The sequence below is a fragment of the Megalobrama amblycephala genome, linkage group LG9 (genome assembly GCF_018812025.1).
Source record: "Megalobrama amblycephala isolate DHTTF-2021 linkage group LG9, ASM1881202v1, whole genome shotgun sequence".
NCBI classification, from domain to species: domain Eukaryota; kingdom Metazoa; phylum Chordata; class Actinopteri; order Cypriniformes; family Xenocyprididae; genus Megalobrama; species Megalobrama amblycephala.
In genome coordinates, this window is record NC_063052.1 from 40251536 (window position 1) to 40269934 (window position 18399).

The 18399-nt window shown below is 29.7% G+C and overlaps 1 protein-coding gene across 2 annotated transcripts in view; it reads left to right on the forward strand.

Annotated features, from left to right (window-relative positions):
• slc44a4 (solute carrier family 44 member 4) overlaps window positions 1-18399 on the forward strand; it is a 30779-nt gene that overhangs the window by 352 nt on the left and 12028 nt on the right. The window contains exons 2-12 of one of the 2 annotated variants that reach the window (XM_048203232.1): window positions 5885-5933; window positions 7138-7211; window positions 8703-8781; window positions 8874-8973; window positions 10420-10551; window positions 11181-11241; window positions 11338-11461; window positions 13445-13462; window positions 13754-13837; window positions 15883-15995; window positions 16404-16526. In XM_048203232.1, coding sequence (XP_048059189.1) covers window positions 5885-5933; window positions 7138-7211; window positions 8703-8781; window positions 8874-8973; window positions 10420-10551; window positions 11181-11241; window positions 11338-11461; window positions 13445-13462; window positions 13754-13837; window positions 15883-15995; window positions 16404-16526 — 957 coding nt within the window. The remainder of the gene's footprint in view (window positions 1-5884; window positions 5934-7137; window positions 7212-8702; window positions 8782-8873; window positions 8974-10419; window positions 10552-11180; window positions 11242-11337; window positions 11462-13444; window positions 13463-13753; window positions 13838-15882; window positions 15996-16403; window positions 16527-18399) is intronic. The other variant, XM_048203233.1, reaches the window with a different exon arrangement.

Below are 18399 nucleotides of genomic sequence, written 5' to 3' on the forward strand. Positions count from 1 at the left end.
TCTGCTATAATGCAACAGGGGGATTATTTCATGCCTACTTGAGTGTTTTAATATATCAATATATGATAGACAGTCCCAGTGATCAGATTTTATTGTCGAACTTAAGTTGAAAAATGATGCATAAATAAAGTAAACAAAGTTTACAAGATCATGGAATATCATTTATATAATATAACAACTGTCATAGTGTCATTTGTCAAGTAAAGTAAACACAGTGACTCTTGCAAACAGTGTCTTGTTTTGTAAAGGCAGAGCTTGTGCATTAGAGCCTGATCCTGTTAAACAGACACTCAAAACCAGCCCTTCATATGTGAATATCTTCATTTACTTCATTGGTTTGTAATCATTTATGATGCCATGATAGTTAAGGAGCTCTTATACATGATGCTGTAATAGATAAGAAGTCTTCTTCATTCTTGAGGAGCGTTAGAGAATGACTTCTCATCTGTCTGTTTCAACACACTCACCAATGTCTCAATGCGCTTCTTCCTGTGAACCTTTGAGCAACAGCAAAGACATGAATTGTGTGTGTTTAGTGCAAGAGCCAGCTTTGAGATCTAGTTTCATTTGCTCTTTCACACCTTTTTTCTGTTTACTCTCAAGATCTGTAGTGTTTGTGCCCGGCCGTCATGGGTATTTGTTCTTCCTGGTCACCAACATGTTTCAGTAGAAGAACGCTGGAGATAAGACATTTCTCTGGAGGTTCAGTTACTGGGTAACAAGCCTGTTGGTCAACATTTAAACCAGGAAGGATCAGATATTCATAAACACTCTCACATTGACCCTGAGTTTTAGGTGCCGACGTCATTTTAGCACTTAATTAGCTGTCTCTACATAATTTGAAATAGTTTCCTGAAAGATACGCTGACTCACAGTTTTACACACACCTACAGCTAAATGAGGACACTTTTATTGTTTATATGTAAAGCTATAATTTCTGCACACTCACCCACACCTTAACCATTATATACTGAAGAAACTGTTTTGCATTTTAAAATAAAAAACATGCTTTATTTATCAGTCAATTTTCAAATTAGACTCCAAATGTCCACAAAGCAAAAAATGTGAAGTTGTTTGAAAGTTGGTGTGAAATTAAATTCACCCTGTCTATTTTCTAAATGCATGTTATTAATCTCTAAAAAATAACTGTAAAAAAGCACATTTACACAGTAAAATACCGTTTTCCACTGAAACTGAAACAATGCATTCTGGGTAATATTATTAGTCATTTTCGAGACAGTAACCTATAAGCTACTTTCTACAACCAATTTTACCCAGAGTGCATTGTTTTAATAGTATATTACTTCTGTATATTACAATGCATTCTGGGTAATATTATTTGTCGTTTTTAGTAAAGTAGCCTATAGAGGGTATGCATTGACGTCACTTTCCCGCTTGAATGCACTCCCTCAGCTGGACTGAGTGGCAAAAGAACCTGCTGCATGACTGGATTTAATAGGGGAAACTGCGAAAACGCGAGTAAAACAAACAAATTACACTAAAGGTTGGACTCGAAAGTGTTCCTTATAACATGTCAAAGAAACCTAATCCATGGATGTTGACATGCAGCCAGGAATCATGTTTCCGGACATTTATATGTGCCTGATTTTGACGCCAGGGAAATACATAAAGCAAATCGGCCTGTGAATATTTTATATAAATACAATACAGGTAGGTCTAAATTGGAGTGATCACTTATATCAATGTTATATATTTCATCCAGTCCTAAAACTTGTATAGTTTTTGTCAGTGTTTATTTAAAGACACCCAGTGATGCAGAATATACGATGGTAAATATTTAATTGGTGAGTTAACACAATATATACGGTATGATTTTACCTCAGAATCCAATGATAACTGCAAAACATGTTTCTCTGCTGGAGTCCAGCTGTTTCTGTGAATTGCAGCAACATATTTGCTCTTTTTTCTGTAGCTTTCAACAGTCTGTAAATATATATCTCAGGGTTTGTGTCAAAGCTATTTGTACAGTCAATCACAAAGCTCTTTCCCGTTTTGGATGTGTTTTGTGTGTTTTTCGCGGTATTCACACTGTAAACCAATGCTGCCGCTCAGTCTTTGTGCCACTCAGTGGGCGTAACCGTAGTCATAACGGTCGACGGTGACGTCACGTGCATACCCTATTTTCTAAAAAAAAAAAAAAAAAAAAAAAAAAGACAAATATTACCCAGAATGCATTGTTTTATGGTAATATTACTTTTTCAATGGAAAACAGTATTTTACTGTGTAATTTTTTTTTGTCATTTTTAGAGTGTGTGAACGATTCTACCATGCATATGTTTTTTTATCTGAATTTTTAATCAAAATGTAATGATTTTCCTTTGAAACGACATACTTCTCCAATCATGTAGTTCACTTAAGCCCCGCCCCTTTCCTACACTCGTATTCAGACCCACCTTCATTTTTGAGTGCCACGCCCACATCTCAAGATCCATTCAACAACCGCCGGATAGAACCAAATCTCCGCCCTACATTTTTTCTTTCCAAATAATCTGTTTAACTCAAATGTGCGTTGAAATACTACAGAGCCCCAAAAGTGACAAAAATATGAGATGGGAGGAAAAAAATATTTTTTTGAGTCAACTAGATCATCCATTGTGAAGGCCTCATCGACACGACAACCAGTGGCACAGATCCTCAACCAACCGTCCATATCGGCGTGATGAATACGATCCTCAACTGGATGGAACTGGAATAAATACTTTGAATGTTGCGATCCTATCGGACTCATGATAGCAACCTGAATCGTAAACAAAGCACTGTTCGCCAGAGGAGAACTGGCCCCCCGACTAAGCCTAGTTTCTCCCAAGGTTTTTTTCTCTCCATTTTAACACCTATTTGCCACCTTATGTCACCTGTTGGAGTTTGGGTTCCTTGCCGCTGTCGCCTTTGGCTTGCTTGGTTGGGGACACTTGACATTTGATATTCAACAGTGCTTTGGTCAGCCTGCATTGACACTATTCTTTAAGAGCTGCTGTGCAGCCAAAATTATATACTAGTTATCAATGTAAAGCTGCTTTAACACAATCTGCATTGTAAAAAGCACTATATAAATAAAGGTGACTTGACTTGACTTGACATTCTCTCGCAAAAGTTTTGCATTCCCCCAAGAAACTTTGTGTTTGCACACAAAACCTTTGTGTTTCTTCGCAAAAGCCTTTTGTGTTCCCTTGAGCAACTTTTGCATCTGCTCGGAAAGCAAACACAGTTTATTGAGAGAACACAGAAGCCTTGACATATAATTTTCCCTCCCATCTCATATCTTTTTCCATCACCATGTCCCTTTAGGGGCTTCGTACAATACGGAAGATCTGTCACGCGCTACTTCTGTTTCGTCACAAATTTAAGTTAATTATATTAACTACAGACTAACCCACATCATTAAAGAAAACTGAACAGAAGATTATTAATGAATCCATTTGACTTTGAGGACTCTAACAGGTTTGTCAGGTTTTCCACACACATAGTTCAAAGTTAATAAGATTCGGCTTTCAAGTACACAACTTTATTGAGTTTATTCTGGATTCTGCTGTAAACATCTGTGTGTGTGTTTGATCTCTGGTCAGGGTGTGTGTGTGTGTGTGTGGTTTACTGTAAACCGTCACACAATGATCACCACATAAAACCACACATAAAATCTACAGCACACCCTTTCTTTTACGCGATGCTGTAAATGTCTCTAACAGCGATAATGTTCTCCGTCCTGAAGGCAAATGACCGATCGTGTGTGTGTGTGTGTGTGTATAGTGTCTCTCTGTGTGTGTTATGTGTGTATTATATGTGTGTGTGTGTTTGGTGTAACGTGATACTGGATTGTACATAAAAAAAAAGTTGAGAAACTGGTTGGTCTGACATGATTTTTGTCGGCAAGAACACATTGTTTGAGTTTGGCCTCAATGAGAGTTTATGAGATAATCTAATACTTTTATTCATCAAGGACACATTAATTTGATTAAAAGTGACAGTAAAGACATTTTTAATGTTACAAAATACTGTTCTTTTGAACTTTCTATTCATCAAAGAATCCTGAAAAATAAAATGCATCACAGTTTCCACAGAAATATGAAACTATTTTCAACACTGATAATAATCATAAATGTTTCTTGAGCAGCAAATCAGCATATTAGAATGATTTCTGAAGGATCATGTGACACTGAAGACTGAAAATTCAGCTTTGATCACAGGAATAAATTACACTTTACAACATATTCACATGGAAAGCATATATTTTAAACTGTAATAATATTTCAGATTTTTGATCAAATAAACGCAGCCTTGGTGAGCAGAAGAGATTATTTCAGAAACATTAAACCTGTAATGAATCAGTGTGGTAATATTGGACTCTTGTGGTTGGTTTAGTGCAGTATATCTGTCTGTGGCTCATGAATCATACGGTCAGGAGATTTAAAGACGAGGTTTCCTGCATTTTAGTTGTGGTTTCCTCCATTCTTACTCATTTACAGCGTCACTTGTACCCACGGACCTGAAGTTTATGAAGCAAGTTAATTTTTTACACCGTACAGAGTTCTCCACGTAATTACAAGAAACATGAACGTTTAGGATCAAAGATTAAATACTCAGACAGATCAGATCTTGTATTTCTGCCTCACATCAACAATTTAATCATGTTACGTTTAGAATCGTGAACATCTAGACATTAAAGTCAACATGAAACGGAAGTTGCGCTAGTCTTCTCTATTGTGACGTATATGGTGTGAAACGCTTCTCAAACAAGAACAAATGTAGGGCGGGGCTTGATTTCATCTGTGGGGAATTGATTGGATGGTTGTGGTTTGCTATTGGTGGATCTCATGTGAGTGACAGGTTGAAGTTATTCTGATTCAAGATTACATGAATTTTGAATTAGAAATCTGCTGCAACTCAACTCAATCATATTAAGTTCAGCTTACTACAATGAAATTGAGTTCATGCAACTTTTTTTTTATTAAGTGCAATGAACTTTCATTATTATTTAACTGTTTTACAGTTACATTATTGTAAAGTGTTACTGCCATTTATTTGTACTTATTTGTTAACAATTTCTGAGTGAAAACCATTTCCAAGTAAATCTTGCACCAAATATTTTTCAGTGCACGTGACGATCAGATTCTTGCGTGATGAATGGTGAGGTTCAAGAATGTCCTGAATCGAGAAGATCCTGATCCGCAGGTTTATTAGAGGAAGTGAGCAGAAACACAGAGAGTCTGTAGTTCGCTCCATCTTTGAATTCAAATGATATTCAAATTCCCTCCCTCTCCTCTGTCTCTCTTTTCCTGTTTATATACGATATAAAGGGTCGAAGCTTGAGCGTTAGTGCCTGACTGTTGACGTCAATCTAACATGAAACATGCTGCCAGGAGACAAACCCTCATGGGCTAGAGGGATGTGGGTCGATCACATGACACAATGAGCTACATCATTCTAATGCCGGATGCTAAAGATGATTAAAAATGGTGTTAAATGAAAGAAATTATGAGTTGCAGCACATTAAATTCACACTTTGCCTTGCACATTTGAACTTTTGTACATTTTTCATTTGTCCACCAGTATGCTTAATATTTTGTTCATAAATCTGATTTGTATTTCTTGTACAGCACTCTGGTTCAACTTCTGTTGATTTTAAATGCGCTTTATAAATGAATGAACTACAGTATTTGAGTGACTAAAGCGACACTGGTGTTTCTCACCTGCGTTATAATGATTTAACGAGAGGAAGCCACATACTTCACTTTCATTAGTGGTTTTCTTTTAGTGGTTCCTGCTAACCTGCTGTATCGAAACAAAATAAAGACATGTAAATATGACGATCACGCCCTGAAGAGATCCATTAATGCATAACATTCACTAAACTCTGCTTGTGTTTCAGGTGCGCCAGCTCAATATGACCCCACATTCATCGGCCCCATTCACAACAGGTGTGTGTGTTTGAGACTCAGGAAAGCAAACATCTAAATGAGAAATTATGTTTTGATTAAAAAGAGCATACGTTTAAAGATCAAATAATATTTTCTTTTTGCATTCTGACATTAGTTTCATGACAATTCTCATTATAGCAATGCATCCAAATGACTTAGTTTTGTAATTATTCTTTATTTATAATAATTGTCATTATACACTTTTTGCTATATATAAATTAGGCAGCAGATAAATACAGAATAGTTACATTTTTTATAAATATAGAATAATTACATAATTATTTCATCCATATTAATAATAATTCTCATAAAATGAGAACATTTTTCCAGAATAATAATTACATTTTGTATAAATATAGATTAATTACTTATTCTTTATTAATAATTGTCATTATGTTTTACTTTTATATATATTTTTAGATTAAATTAGGCAGTAAACAAATACAGAATAATTATATTTTGTAACAAAAAAATAGAATAATTACATAATTATTCCATCTATATTAAAAATAATTCTCATAAAAAAAATTTGCATTTACATTTTTCCAGAATAATAATTACATTTTGTATAAGTATAGATTAATTACTTATTCTATATTAATAATTGTCATTATTTTTTACTTATATATATATATATATTTTTTTAGATTAAATTAGGCAGTAAACAAATACAGAATAATTATATTTTGTAAAAAAAAAATAGAATAATTACATAATTATTCCATCTATATTAATAATAATTCTCATAAAAAAAATTTTGCATTTACGTTTTTCCAGAGTAATAATTACATTTTGTATAAATATAGATTAATTACTTATTCTATATTAATAATTGTCATTATTTTTTACTTTTATATATATTTTTAGATTAAATTAGGCAGTAAACAAATACAGAATAATTACATTTTGTGAAAATAAATAGAATAATTACATAATTATTCCATCTGTATTAATAATTCTCATAAGATTTTTTACTTTTATATATTTTTAGAATAAATTAGGCAGCTAATAAACATAATATTTTTTTGTCATACATTATTACAGGAATTATAATTTAATTTGTAATTGTCATGAATAAATCATAAATCATGCTAAACAATGCAATAAAAAATCTAAATGAAATTCTAAAGATAATAATTTTCTTGATGTCTTTTAAATGTGATGTGACATGTGACCCGGCCGGGTGTGTTGTGTGTGTCTGCAGGAGCTGTACAGACATCATATGCTGCGCTCTGTTCATGGTGGTCATCGTCGGTTACATGGTGGTGGGAATTCTGGGTAAGTTCCTGTTGCCCAATCTCTCTGTTCCTCTGTCTGATCCGCTGTGGTTGTGTCTTCCTGTCTCTGTCTCTCTCTCGTCACTGTGAACGCTGACAGACTCGCTGTGGATTGACGTTGTTTTCTTTCACCTGAAAGCAGTATGGAAATTTGACTCAGTCTGCCTCTCCTTAATGTGCAGCATGTAAATGCTGGAGAGGGCAGGGGGTTATGGGTAACACAGTTTGATTGATTCTACTGGCATGAGTTTATTTAGCTCTCTATAGAAAATCTATAAATAAAGCTGATTATAATTGCTGTAGACAAAGACAAATCTTTTTAGTACTTTTAGTATTGAAAGCAGAATATGAATTTGAATGGACCTTTAGTTGACCAGTGTGGAAGAATGCTTCATTTCCCAGAATGCATTCTTGGAACTGAGATTCAGCTTCCTGTTGTGGCCAGTTCAATTCAAATTGAAACGGAACCAATTGTTTAGTTTCGAACTTTGCACTAGATAAAATATAACCATAAAGACAGATGCACAAATTTTTATTTTATTTTATTTTATTTTATTTTATTTTATTTTATTTTATTTTATAATTATTTTATTGTTTGTTTTTTTATTTTATTGATGTTATTTTATTTTATATATTTTTATTGTTATTTTATATTATTTTATTTTTGTTATTTTGTTTTGATTTCTTTCTTATTTTATTTATTTTTATTGTTTTATTTATTTTATTTTATTTTATTTTATAATCATTTTATTGGTTATGTTTTTTATTTTATTGATGTTATTTATTTTATTTTATATATTTTTATTGTTATTTATTTTATATTATTATTATTTTATTTTATTTTTGTTATTTTGTTTTGATTTCTTTCTTATTTTATTTATTTTTATTGTTTTATTTATTTTATTTTATTATTATTTTATTCATTTATTTTTTTAAATATTTATTTATTTTATTTTCAAAGCTCATTAAAAGAAAATTAAAAAAAATAAACAAATTAAATGAAGACAAAGGTCCTACTTTAAATGTTGCATTGGATTAAAAAGCCATTTGATATTATGATCATCCAGACCTTCTTAATTTGACTGAATGTAAAGTTTTGCTGTGTCTGTTTGATCACATGACGCGGGTGTTTAGAGTTTATCATCTAAACTTCATTATTTACTGTGTGTTTGTGTGTGAGAGCTCATTAAACTCTCTCTGTGATGAACTGAGATCAAACTACAGCTAATGAAGACCAAACGAGACACTAATTAGAGTCTAAGGACTTTTCCACTAATTAGTCAGCAGTTACAGTTAAATAAAGCGCTACAATGATTTTACCACGGTTCAGGGCTGTTGTTATGGACAGCATGAAGTGTGAGTTCATGTTTTGTTCTCATCTGATAGATAATAATATTTCTGAATATTAATTGTAATAACACTGTGATTAAATGTGAATCTCTTCTGCTAATAACATGCGTGTGTTTGACGTGAAATGGTTTGATTCCTGTAGCCTGGCTGTACGGAGACCCTCGACATGTGCTGTATCCCAGAAACTCCACGGGAATGTTCTGCGGAGTCGGACAGAACAAGTGAGATTTTCCGTCAGTCGTTCTAGAGAATCATCTGGATCTTCTGGGCTTGATTTGTAGTTGTCTGATGCTCATGTCCGTCTGTCTCTCAGGGATAAACCCAGCGTCATGTATTTTGACATCATCAAATGCGCCACAGCGACCAACATCATGGCTGCGGCTCTGCAGGGTCTCCAGTGTCCCACCACACAGGTACCATCAGCGTTTCATAATGTTCCCTGAGGTCCATTATAATGTTGTTAAGACTTTTACATCTGAAACATAATCATTTGGCCATGCATCAACTTCCTGTTGTGGCCAGTTCAATTCAAATTGAAACGGAACCAATTTTTCATTTTCGAACTTTGCACTAGATAAAATATAACCATAAAGACAATGCACAAATTTTTATTTTATTTTATTTTATTTTATTTTATTTTATTTTATTTTATTTTATTTTATTTTATTTTATTTTATTTTATTTTGTATTTTATTTTATTTTATTTTATTTTTGATTGTGTTATTTTATTTTATAATTATTTTATTGTTTATGTTATGTTATTTTATTTTGTTTGCATCTGAAACATTATCATTTGGCCATGCATCAACTTCCTGTTGTGGCCAGTTCAATTCAAATTGAAACGGAACCAATTTTTTATTTTCGAACTTTGCACTAGATAAAATATAACCATAAAGACAATGCACAAATTTTTATTTTATTTTATTTTATTTTATTTTATTTTATTTTATTTTATTTTATTTTATTTTTTATTGTGTTATTTTATTTTATAATTATTTTATTGTTTATGTTATGTTATTTTATTTTGTTTGCATCTGAAACATTATCATTTGGCCATTTTCTATGCTGATTTTGATTCTCTGGTTTGAACACACTCTTTAATAGGGGCGTGGCTCCTTTAAGACTTCAATGTAAATGCCCACTGCTATGACTGGCTAACATATTTGCATATTAAATAAGTGTGTTAGAAGCAGATATGCATATGCATCCTAAGGTCAGATCACAAAAAATGTGTTTTTGCTGTTAAAAGCACCATGTTTTGAGAACAATGTGTCCAAAATCGTATACTGTCTGAGTAGGTATTTGAATTTGACTGGTAAAAAGTATGCTCTATAGGCTATAGTATGAGTATGGGTAGTATAAATGAAACTTGGACATACTACATCATTCATGTTGTCATTGTCACATGACCTACAAGCATCAGTTGCATTGCTTCACTGCCATTTACAAATCTTCTCCCGTGGCCTCATCTTATGCACACTTCATGCACACTTCAGAATCTGTTTTTCAAATTCAGTTGTGTCCCAAATGACGCACTATACACTATGCACTTAAAGTATATACTATGCATTTATGCACTATGTACTCAACCATGTAGCGTACAAACTTTAAATGGTTATTTTGTCTTTCAACAAAATAGTGAACACACTACCCGCTCTATTTATAGTACAAAACATCATAGAATAGTGAATTAGGATGTGTCTTATGTATTCGAACATACTACTCTTGTGGCGTACAGTTTTGGAAAAGTAGTGCAGTGGAATGGAAAAACACATTCTGAACGAACGGCCCCTGACCTTTGATGAATCGTGATATCTGTGATGAACGTAAGTGTGTGACAGCAGATGTTTGTTTTGTAGGTGTGTGTGAAGTCGTGTCCGTCAGCGTTCTGGATGTTGTCTCCTCTCGCCTACTCACCGACGGCAAAACCAGCCGATCATTTCAAACAGGAGTTCTGCGTCCCGTCCTTCCAGCTGAAAGACACGACTTTAGTAAGTATCAGTGTGTGTTTAAAGGGATTTAGACACAGAAACATGACAGTTCTGTCATCCTTTACTGACCCTCATGTCATTCTAAACCTCTACGACTGACTTTCTTCTGTGGAACACAAAAGTTGTGCGATATGATAACAGAGATTTGATAATTCACTGACTGAGAATCTCAAATCTCATTTGCACTTCCCAAGGTTATTATAGTTGACTAAGACTAAACCTAATAGCATAAAGAAATGTATTATTTGATATGAAATATAAAATATATAAAAAAAATACTTATTTTATTGCAGCCAAGGAAACATTTCTCATTTTCATTTAGCTTAACTAGATGAATTAAAATAACTAAAGAGTATAATTGTATCTCAAGGATACTTAAATAACACGTTCATTTCATATGTGTGTCATTAAAACACGTGTGAATAATATTAGAAGTATGATGATTCTTCAAAACATTCAAATCATTACAGGTCAAACAGGTTTGGACTGACATGAGACTGAGAACATGATGACAGAAGTCTCATATTTTGATGATTTATATCTTTAATAAAGAAATATGCTTTCTAATAAAGAAAAACTATGAAAATTATGGTTGTTTTCTTACAACTTTCGATGTCTCTCTCTCTCAGTCAGCTAGACAGATTATAGATAAAGAGTTGTGTCCGTTTTTCTACACACCGACGACCTCCGGTGAGTGACAGATGATGAAGACACTGGAAACTACATTATTTATTATTCTTGACCACATCCTCACTCGTCTCTCTCTCTCTCTCTCTCTGTCTCTAGTGTTGGGACGGTGTTTGCCCAGTTTTGGAGGAAATGCATTTAATCCCAGTAATATTCCCGAAAACTTCAGTCTTCCAGGATTGGATAAAAATCAGACTATGGCAGCGATTATGAACGCTACAGGGTAAACACACACACACAAACACACAAACACACACACACACACAAACACACAAACACACAAACACACACACACACACACACGTTTTGAGATCATCATCATCACCTGTTATTGTTCACAAAAAAATAAAAGAGTTACAAAGTTTGTTAGCTGAAATAAAACTGAAATAAAATAAAATATATAAATGTTAGATACTAATATTAGAAATATTAGTTTAAACGTTAAGAAATGTTGCTTTGGCTGCTAAATGAAATAAGATTAAGTTGAAGTAATAAGTTACTAACACTAAAATAAAAATAAAGCTAGAAAAAATCATAACAAAATTACGAAAACTGAAAATAAAAAGCCAATTTAAAGTATTAATAAATATGTAAATAATACTAAATTAATAGTTCCATTTACTGATTAACAGCAATGTTGTTAATTGTTAACTAAAACTTAAACATCTTTAAAAAATTAATTAATTAAAATTAATTTGAAATAAATATAAATATTAAATGAAAAACTCAAACTTAAAAATCTTAAAAAAAATACTTTAAAATTAATTCATTCAAATTCATTTGTAACAAAAATATAAATATTAAATGAAAAACTCAAACTTAAAAACTTAAGAATCTTTAAAAAATACTTTAAAAATGAATTAATTAAAATTAATTTGAAATAAAAAATATAAATATTAAATGAAAAACTCAAATTTAAAAATCTTAAAAAAAATACTTTAAAAATTAATTAATTCAAATTCATTTGAAACAAAAATATAAATATTAAATGAAAACTCAAACTTAAAAATCTTTAAAAAATACTTTAAAAATTAATTAATTAAAATTAATTTGAAAAAATAAATATTAAATGAAAAACTCAAATTTAAAAATCTTTAAAAAATACTTTAAAAATTAATTAATTCAAATTCATTTGAAACAAAAATATAAATATTAAATGAAAAACTCAAACTTAAAAATCTTTAAAAAATACTTTAAAAATTAATTTATTAAAATTAATTTGAAAAAAATATAAATATTAAATGAAAAACTCAAATTTAAAAATCTTAAAAAAAAACCTTTAAAAATTAATGAATTCAAATTCATTTGAAACAAAAATATAAATATTAAATGAAAAAACTCAAACTTAAAAACTTAAAAATCTTTAAAAAATACTTTAAAAATTAATTAATTCAAATTAATTTGAAAAAAATATAAATATTAAATGAAAAACTCAAATTTAAAAATCTTAAAAAAATACTTTAAAAATTAATTAATTAAAATTAATTTGAAAAAAATATAAATATTAAATGAAAAACTCAAATTTAAAAATCTTTAAAAAAATACTTTAAAAATTAATGAATTAAAATTCATTTGAAACAAAACTATAAATATTAAATGAAAAAACTCAAACTTAAAAACTTAAAAATCTTTAAAAAAAATACTTCAAAAATTTATTATTTCAAATTAATTTGAAATAAAAAAATACAAATATTAAATCAAAAACTCAAACTAAAAAATATAAGACATCAGCTGACATAAGTTACTAAAAATAAATCTAATAAAAAAATAACTAATAAAAATATTATTAAATATTCTAATAGTATATAAATAACACACAAAAAAAAGTTATTTGTCGAGAGATAGGAAGTTCTTTGTTTTCAGCATTAATTAACTTAATTAATCATTAATTTCTGTGCATCTCATTAAATCTCTGAGATCATGTGTGTGTTTTGTGTCATTCATCTCCTGCTCATCATGATCAGATCTCAGCATCAGCCAGAGAAAACACTCGTATAATCTGTCTGATGGATACAGACTATAGATGCGTATCGTTTATATACAGCTAATTATAAAAACTATAGACAATAACCACACAGTCAAACCACAGAATATGATTTGCTTCATTTACATGTTGTGAGGATGGAGGTTTTGTTAAGTTGAGCTCATTTCTGAGGACGGTGTAGTGTGTATGTTGTGTACTGACGCGTGTCTCTCTTGTTGCCAGTGCTGGAGGAGCGTCCAAGTGAGTGACTGACAGATAGAGTCCGTGTGTAGCAGTAGACGTCTGTCTGTGTGTGTCTCTCTGTGTCGAATCAGTTCTCGGGGTGAAGGACGAGTAGATGTAGTCATGTTAGATCTTCTAGTCTGTCTGTCTGCTTCTCTCAGAGCTTCATTTGTGATCTTTGACAAATGCTTTGTAAAGTCTTCTCAGCTTTACAAAGAACACACACCCTCCCCGGGACGCGCTGCTGTGTCTGTGCTGCCATCAGGGTTTGTTCTGATGGTGATTCTCACTGTCTGCGTCTGTTCACAGCGACCTGACCAGCGGCTTCAACATCAAAGACGTCGGCCTGAGGATCTTTGAGGACTTCGCGAAGTCGTGGCAGTGGATCGTAGCGTGAGTCCAGATCTTTTGTGTCACACTGACGTTCATGTGCTGATCCAGTCAGTCATGCTGCGGGAAACACTCAAACACTCAACTAGAGATGCAACGATACCTAAATACCTTCTCCACCGATAGCCGATTATTCAGAGTGATATCTGCTGATAACGATAGTTTGGGCGTTCTGCCTTTTGTAACTGGATCAGTTATAAACAAACACATTAACACATTAATTAAATTCTGAAGATTAAATGAATATTTCTTAACTTTATGAATGTTATTAGTTCATATAATTACTATTAATATTGAATATCAACTAGTTTCTTAGCATTTTATTTACACAAAGCACAAATTCAGTGCATTTTCCCGCCCTCTTTTGATTGACAGCATATATATTTTTAAACTATCAGTGCATCTCTACTTTCAACAAATATTCTTTAAGAAAAATACTTTTTAAAATAAATGCACCTGAACATAAATGCAGCTTGGTTTGATATTTTGTTGTTTTTGCACTGAAATTCATACTTTTATATGCATTTGAATTATTTTCACAGTATGACTTTTGAGTTTCAACTCCATGTATATGCATGTAATTTATAGTAATTTAGTAATTTATAAAAAAAAAAAAAAAAAAAAAAAAAAAAAAAAAAAAATATATATATATATATATATATATATATATATATATAAATTAATATAATATATTTTAATATAGTAATTTATACTTTCATTATATTATCTAAATACTAAATAAAAATTATATATATATATATATATATATATATATTTTTATTTACTATTTAGATACTATTATTTTTATTAATATTTTGAATCATTTTCATTTTAATCTTTTCCATTTTCATTTTAAATTTAGTTAAAATTTTAGGTTTTTTATTTTTTATTTTTCATAGGTTTTGTTTTTTAAATATGTCTGTATATTTTTTGTATACATTTTTATTTTAGTTTTATTAGTTATATTAGTAAATCAAGTTAAATTAAATTAAAAGGAAAAATGTTGGCAACTAGCTAAAATAAACCAAGTTTTTTATATTTTATTTTATTTAATTTCAATAAATGCAGCTTGGTTTGATATTTTGTTGTTTATGCATTGAAATTCATACTTTTATATGCATTTGAATTATTTTCACAGTATGACTTTTGAGTTTCAACTCCATGTATATGCATAATTTTATTATTATACAGTTTAATAGTAATTTATACTTTCATTATACTAATATATATATATATATATATATATATATATATATATATATATATATATATATATATATAGTATTTAGATACTATTATTTTTTATTAATATTTTGAATCATTTTCATTTTAATCTTTTCCATTTTCATTTTAAATTTAGTTTAAATTTAGTCTTTTTTAAATTTTAGTTTTTTTTTTTAATTTTTCATAGGTTTTGTTTTTTAAATATGTCTGTATATTTTTTGTATACACTTTTATTTTAGTTTTATTAGTTATATTAGTAAATCAAGTTAAAATAAATTAAATTAAAAGGAAAAATGTTGGCAACTAGCTAAAATAAAACGTATTTAGAAAAAATATATAAAAAATAAAATAAAATGTTTTTTTTATTTTATTTAATTTCAGTTAACATTTAGCAAAATGTATTTATTTATATAAGTTGCAAAATATGTATATTAAAACATAAATTAAAACATGTATAATAAATATAAATTAATTTAATATATTATATAAATGTACACAAATACATTGTAATTCATGTGTACATTTTTTTTTTATAAAATTATTCAATTTTATATGTATTTATATACAGTATTTATTAGGAAAACGGTTGACTTTCTAGTATTTTTAGTTTATTAGTTTCTCTTTTGAATAAAATGAAATCTCTTATTCACTTGTCAATAGACTATCTTGTTGTAGTTTATTATGTCTTTATTATTATAATTTATTTCTTTATTAATATTTTAAATAAAATGCAAATTGGACCTTTGTTCTTTGGACATTTTATATATCTGATCATGAAGTTGTGAGATAGTGTGTGAAGTGTTGAATGTGTGTGTGTGTGTCAGAGGTCTGGTCATTGCGATGGTGGTCAGCGTCCTCTTCCTCCTGCTGCTGCGCTTCACTGCGCCCGTCCTGGTCTGGATCCTCATCGTCGGCGTTCTGGCGGTCGGAGCCTTCGGTGAGTTCAGCTTTTGAACTCTTCTTTGATCTTGTTACATTGTGTTCTAAACAGCTATGACATCATCAACTGATAAATCCCATATCTGACATCCTTTGTCCAATCCAGATATGAGAATATGTGCAAATATTTTCTCACTGACACAAAATGCTGTCATTAAACATCATGTTTATTTTGACTGTGCTGCTGGAAACTTGTTGAATCACGCTGCTGACAGGGCTTCACATGATTTAATTGAAGATTAATGAATGGTTAATCAATAACTTCAGACATGCTGATATAAACATTTTGGGCTGGTAAAAGTAGCTGATCATATTTTTGATGACTGATATTCTAAATCTTGGGTGTTTAGAGCAGCTCCAGTGTTGAGTGTGTGATGATGATTCAGTGATTCTCTCTGTCCGTCAGGGATCTGGTACTGTTATAACGAGTACATGTCTCTGGCCAGCTCCAGCCTGACCTTCAATAACGTGGGCTTCACCACTAATGTCAACGTCTACCTGCAGGTGCGGGACACCTGGCTGGCCTTCTGTGAGTCTCCGCACTTTGAGTTTACACATGCTTTAATACACATCCAAATAATGATGCTTTCATTGAAATACTGGAACTTCATCTCTCAGATCAGTTTCTCTTTTAATGTTAAAGTGCTTCTTTTGCAAGATAATTTAAATTTAACTAAAAAACAGACTTAAATTAAATTTATACTACATGAAATTAAAATTAAATAGAATCTGAATATAATTGAAATACTGGAACTTTATCTCTCAGTTCAGTTTCTCTTTTAATTTTAATGTGCTTCTTTTGCTTGACAATTTTTTTTTATTGAATTAAAATTTTATTTAATTGAAATACTTGAGCTATGCCTGTTTCATTCCTGTTTTAATTCTAATCTTCTTCATTTGCATGACAACTTTATTTAATTTATTTTACATTAAATTAAAATTTAATTTAAATATAATTGAATTACTGGAGCTACACATCTCGGGTCAGTTTCTCTTAAACTTAATTTGCTTAATTCACCTGACAAACTTTTTTTAAATTTATTTAAAATTTAATTTAAATGAAATTGAAATACTAGAGCTATATCTGTTCAATTTCTGTTTTAATTTTAATGTGCTTCCTTCACATAACTTTAAATTAATTTATACTACATTCAATTAAAATTAAATAGAATTTATTCTGAATAAAATTTAAATACTGGAACTTCATCTCAGATCAATTTCTCTTTTAATGTTAAAGTGCTTCTTTTGCAAGATAATTTAAATTTAACTAAAAAATAACTTAAAATTAAATTTATACTACATGCAATTAAAATGAAATAGAATTTAATCTGAATATAATTGAAATACTGGAACTTCATCTCAGATCAGTTTCTCTTTTTAATTTAATGTGCTTCTTTTGCTTGACAAATTTTTTATTGAATTAAAATTTTATTGAATTGAAATATAATTGAAATACTTGAGCTATACCTGTTTCATTTCTGTTTTAATTCTAATCTGCTTCATTTGCATGACAACTTTATTTAATCTATTTTACATTAAATTAAAATTGAATTCAAATATAATTTAAATACTGGAGCTACACATCTCGGGTCAGTTTCTCTTAAACTTAATTTGCTCGGTTCACAACTTTTTTAAAATTTATTTAAAATTTATTTTTAAATTATTTTAAATTTATTTTAAATTTATTTTAAATTTATTTTAAATTTATTTTAAATTTAATTTAAATGTAATTTGAAATACTAGAGCTATATCTGTTCAATTTCTGTTTTAATTTTAATGTGCTTCCTTCACATGGCAACTTTAAATTAATTTATAATACATGAAATTAAAATGAAATAGAATTTAATCTGAATATAATTGAAATACTGCAACTTCATTTCTCAGTTCAGTTTCTCTTTCAATTTTAATGTGCTGCTTTTGCTTGACACATTTTTTTATTGAATTTAAAATTTTATTTAATTGAAATATAATTGAAATACTTGAGCTATACCTGTTTCATATCTGTTTTAATTCCAATCTGCTTCATTTTCAACTTTATTTGATTTATTTTACATTAGATTAAAATTTTATTTAAATATAATTTAAATACTGCAGCTAAACCTCTCATGGTCAGTTTCTCTTCAACTTAATTTGCTTAATTCACATGACAAACTTTTTTATTTAATTTATTTTAAATTTAATTAAAATTTAATTTAAATGTAATTGAAATACTAGCTATATCTGTTCAATTTGTGTTTTAATTTTAATGTGCTTCCTTCACATGGCAACTTTAAATTAATTTATACTACATTAAATTAAAATGAAATAGAATTTAATCTGAATATAATTGAAATACTGCAACTTCATTTCTCAGTTCAGTTTCTCTTTCAATTTTAATGTGCTGCTTTTGCTTGACATTTTTT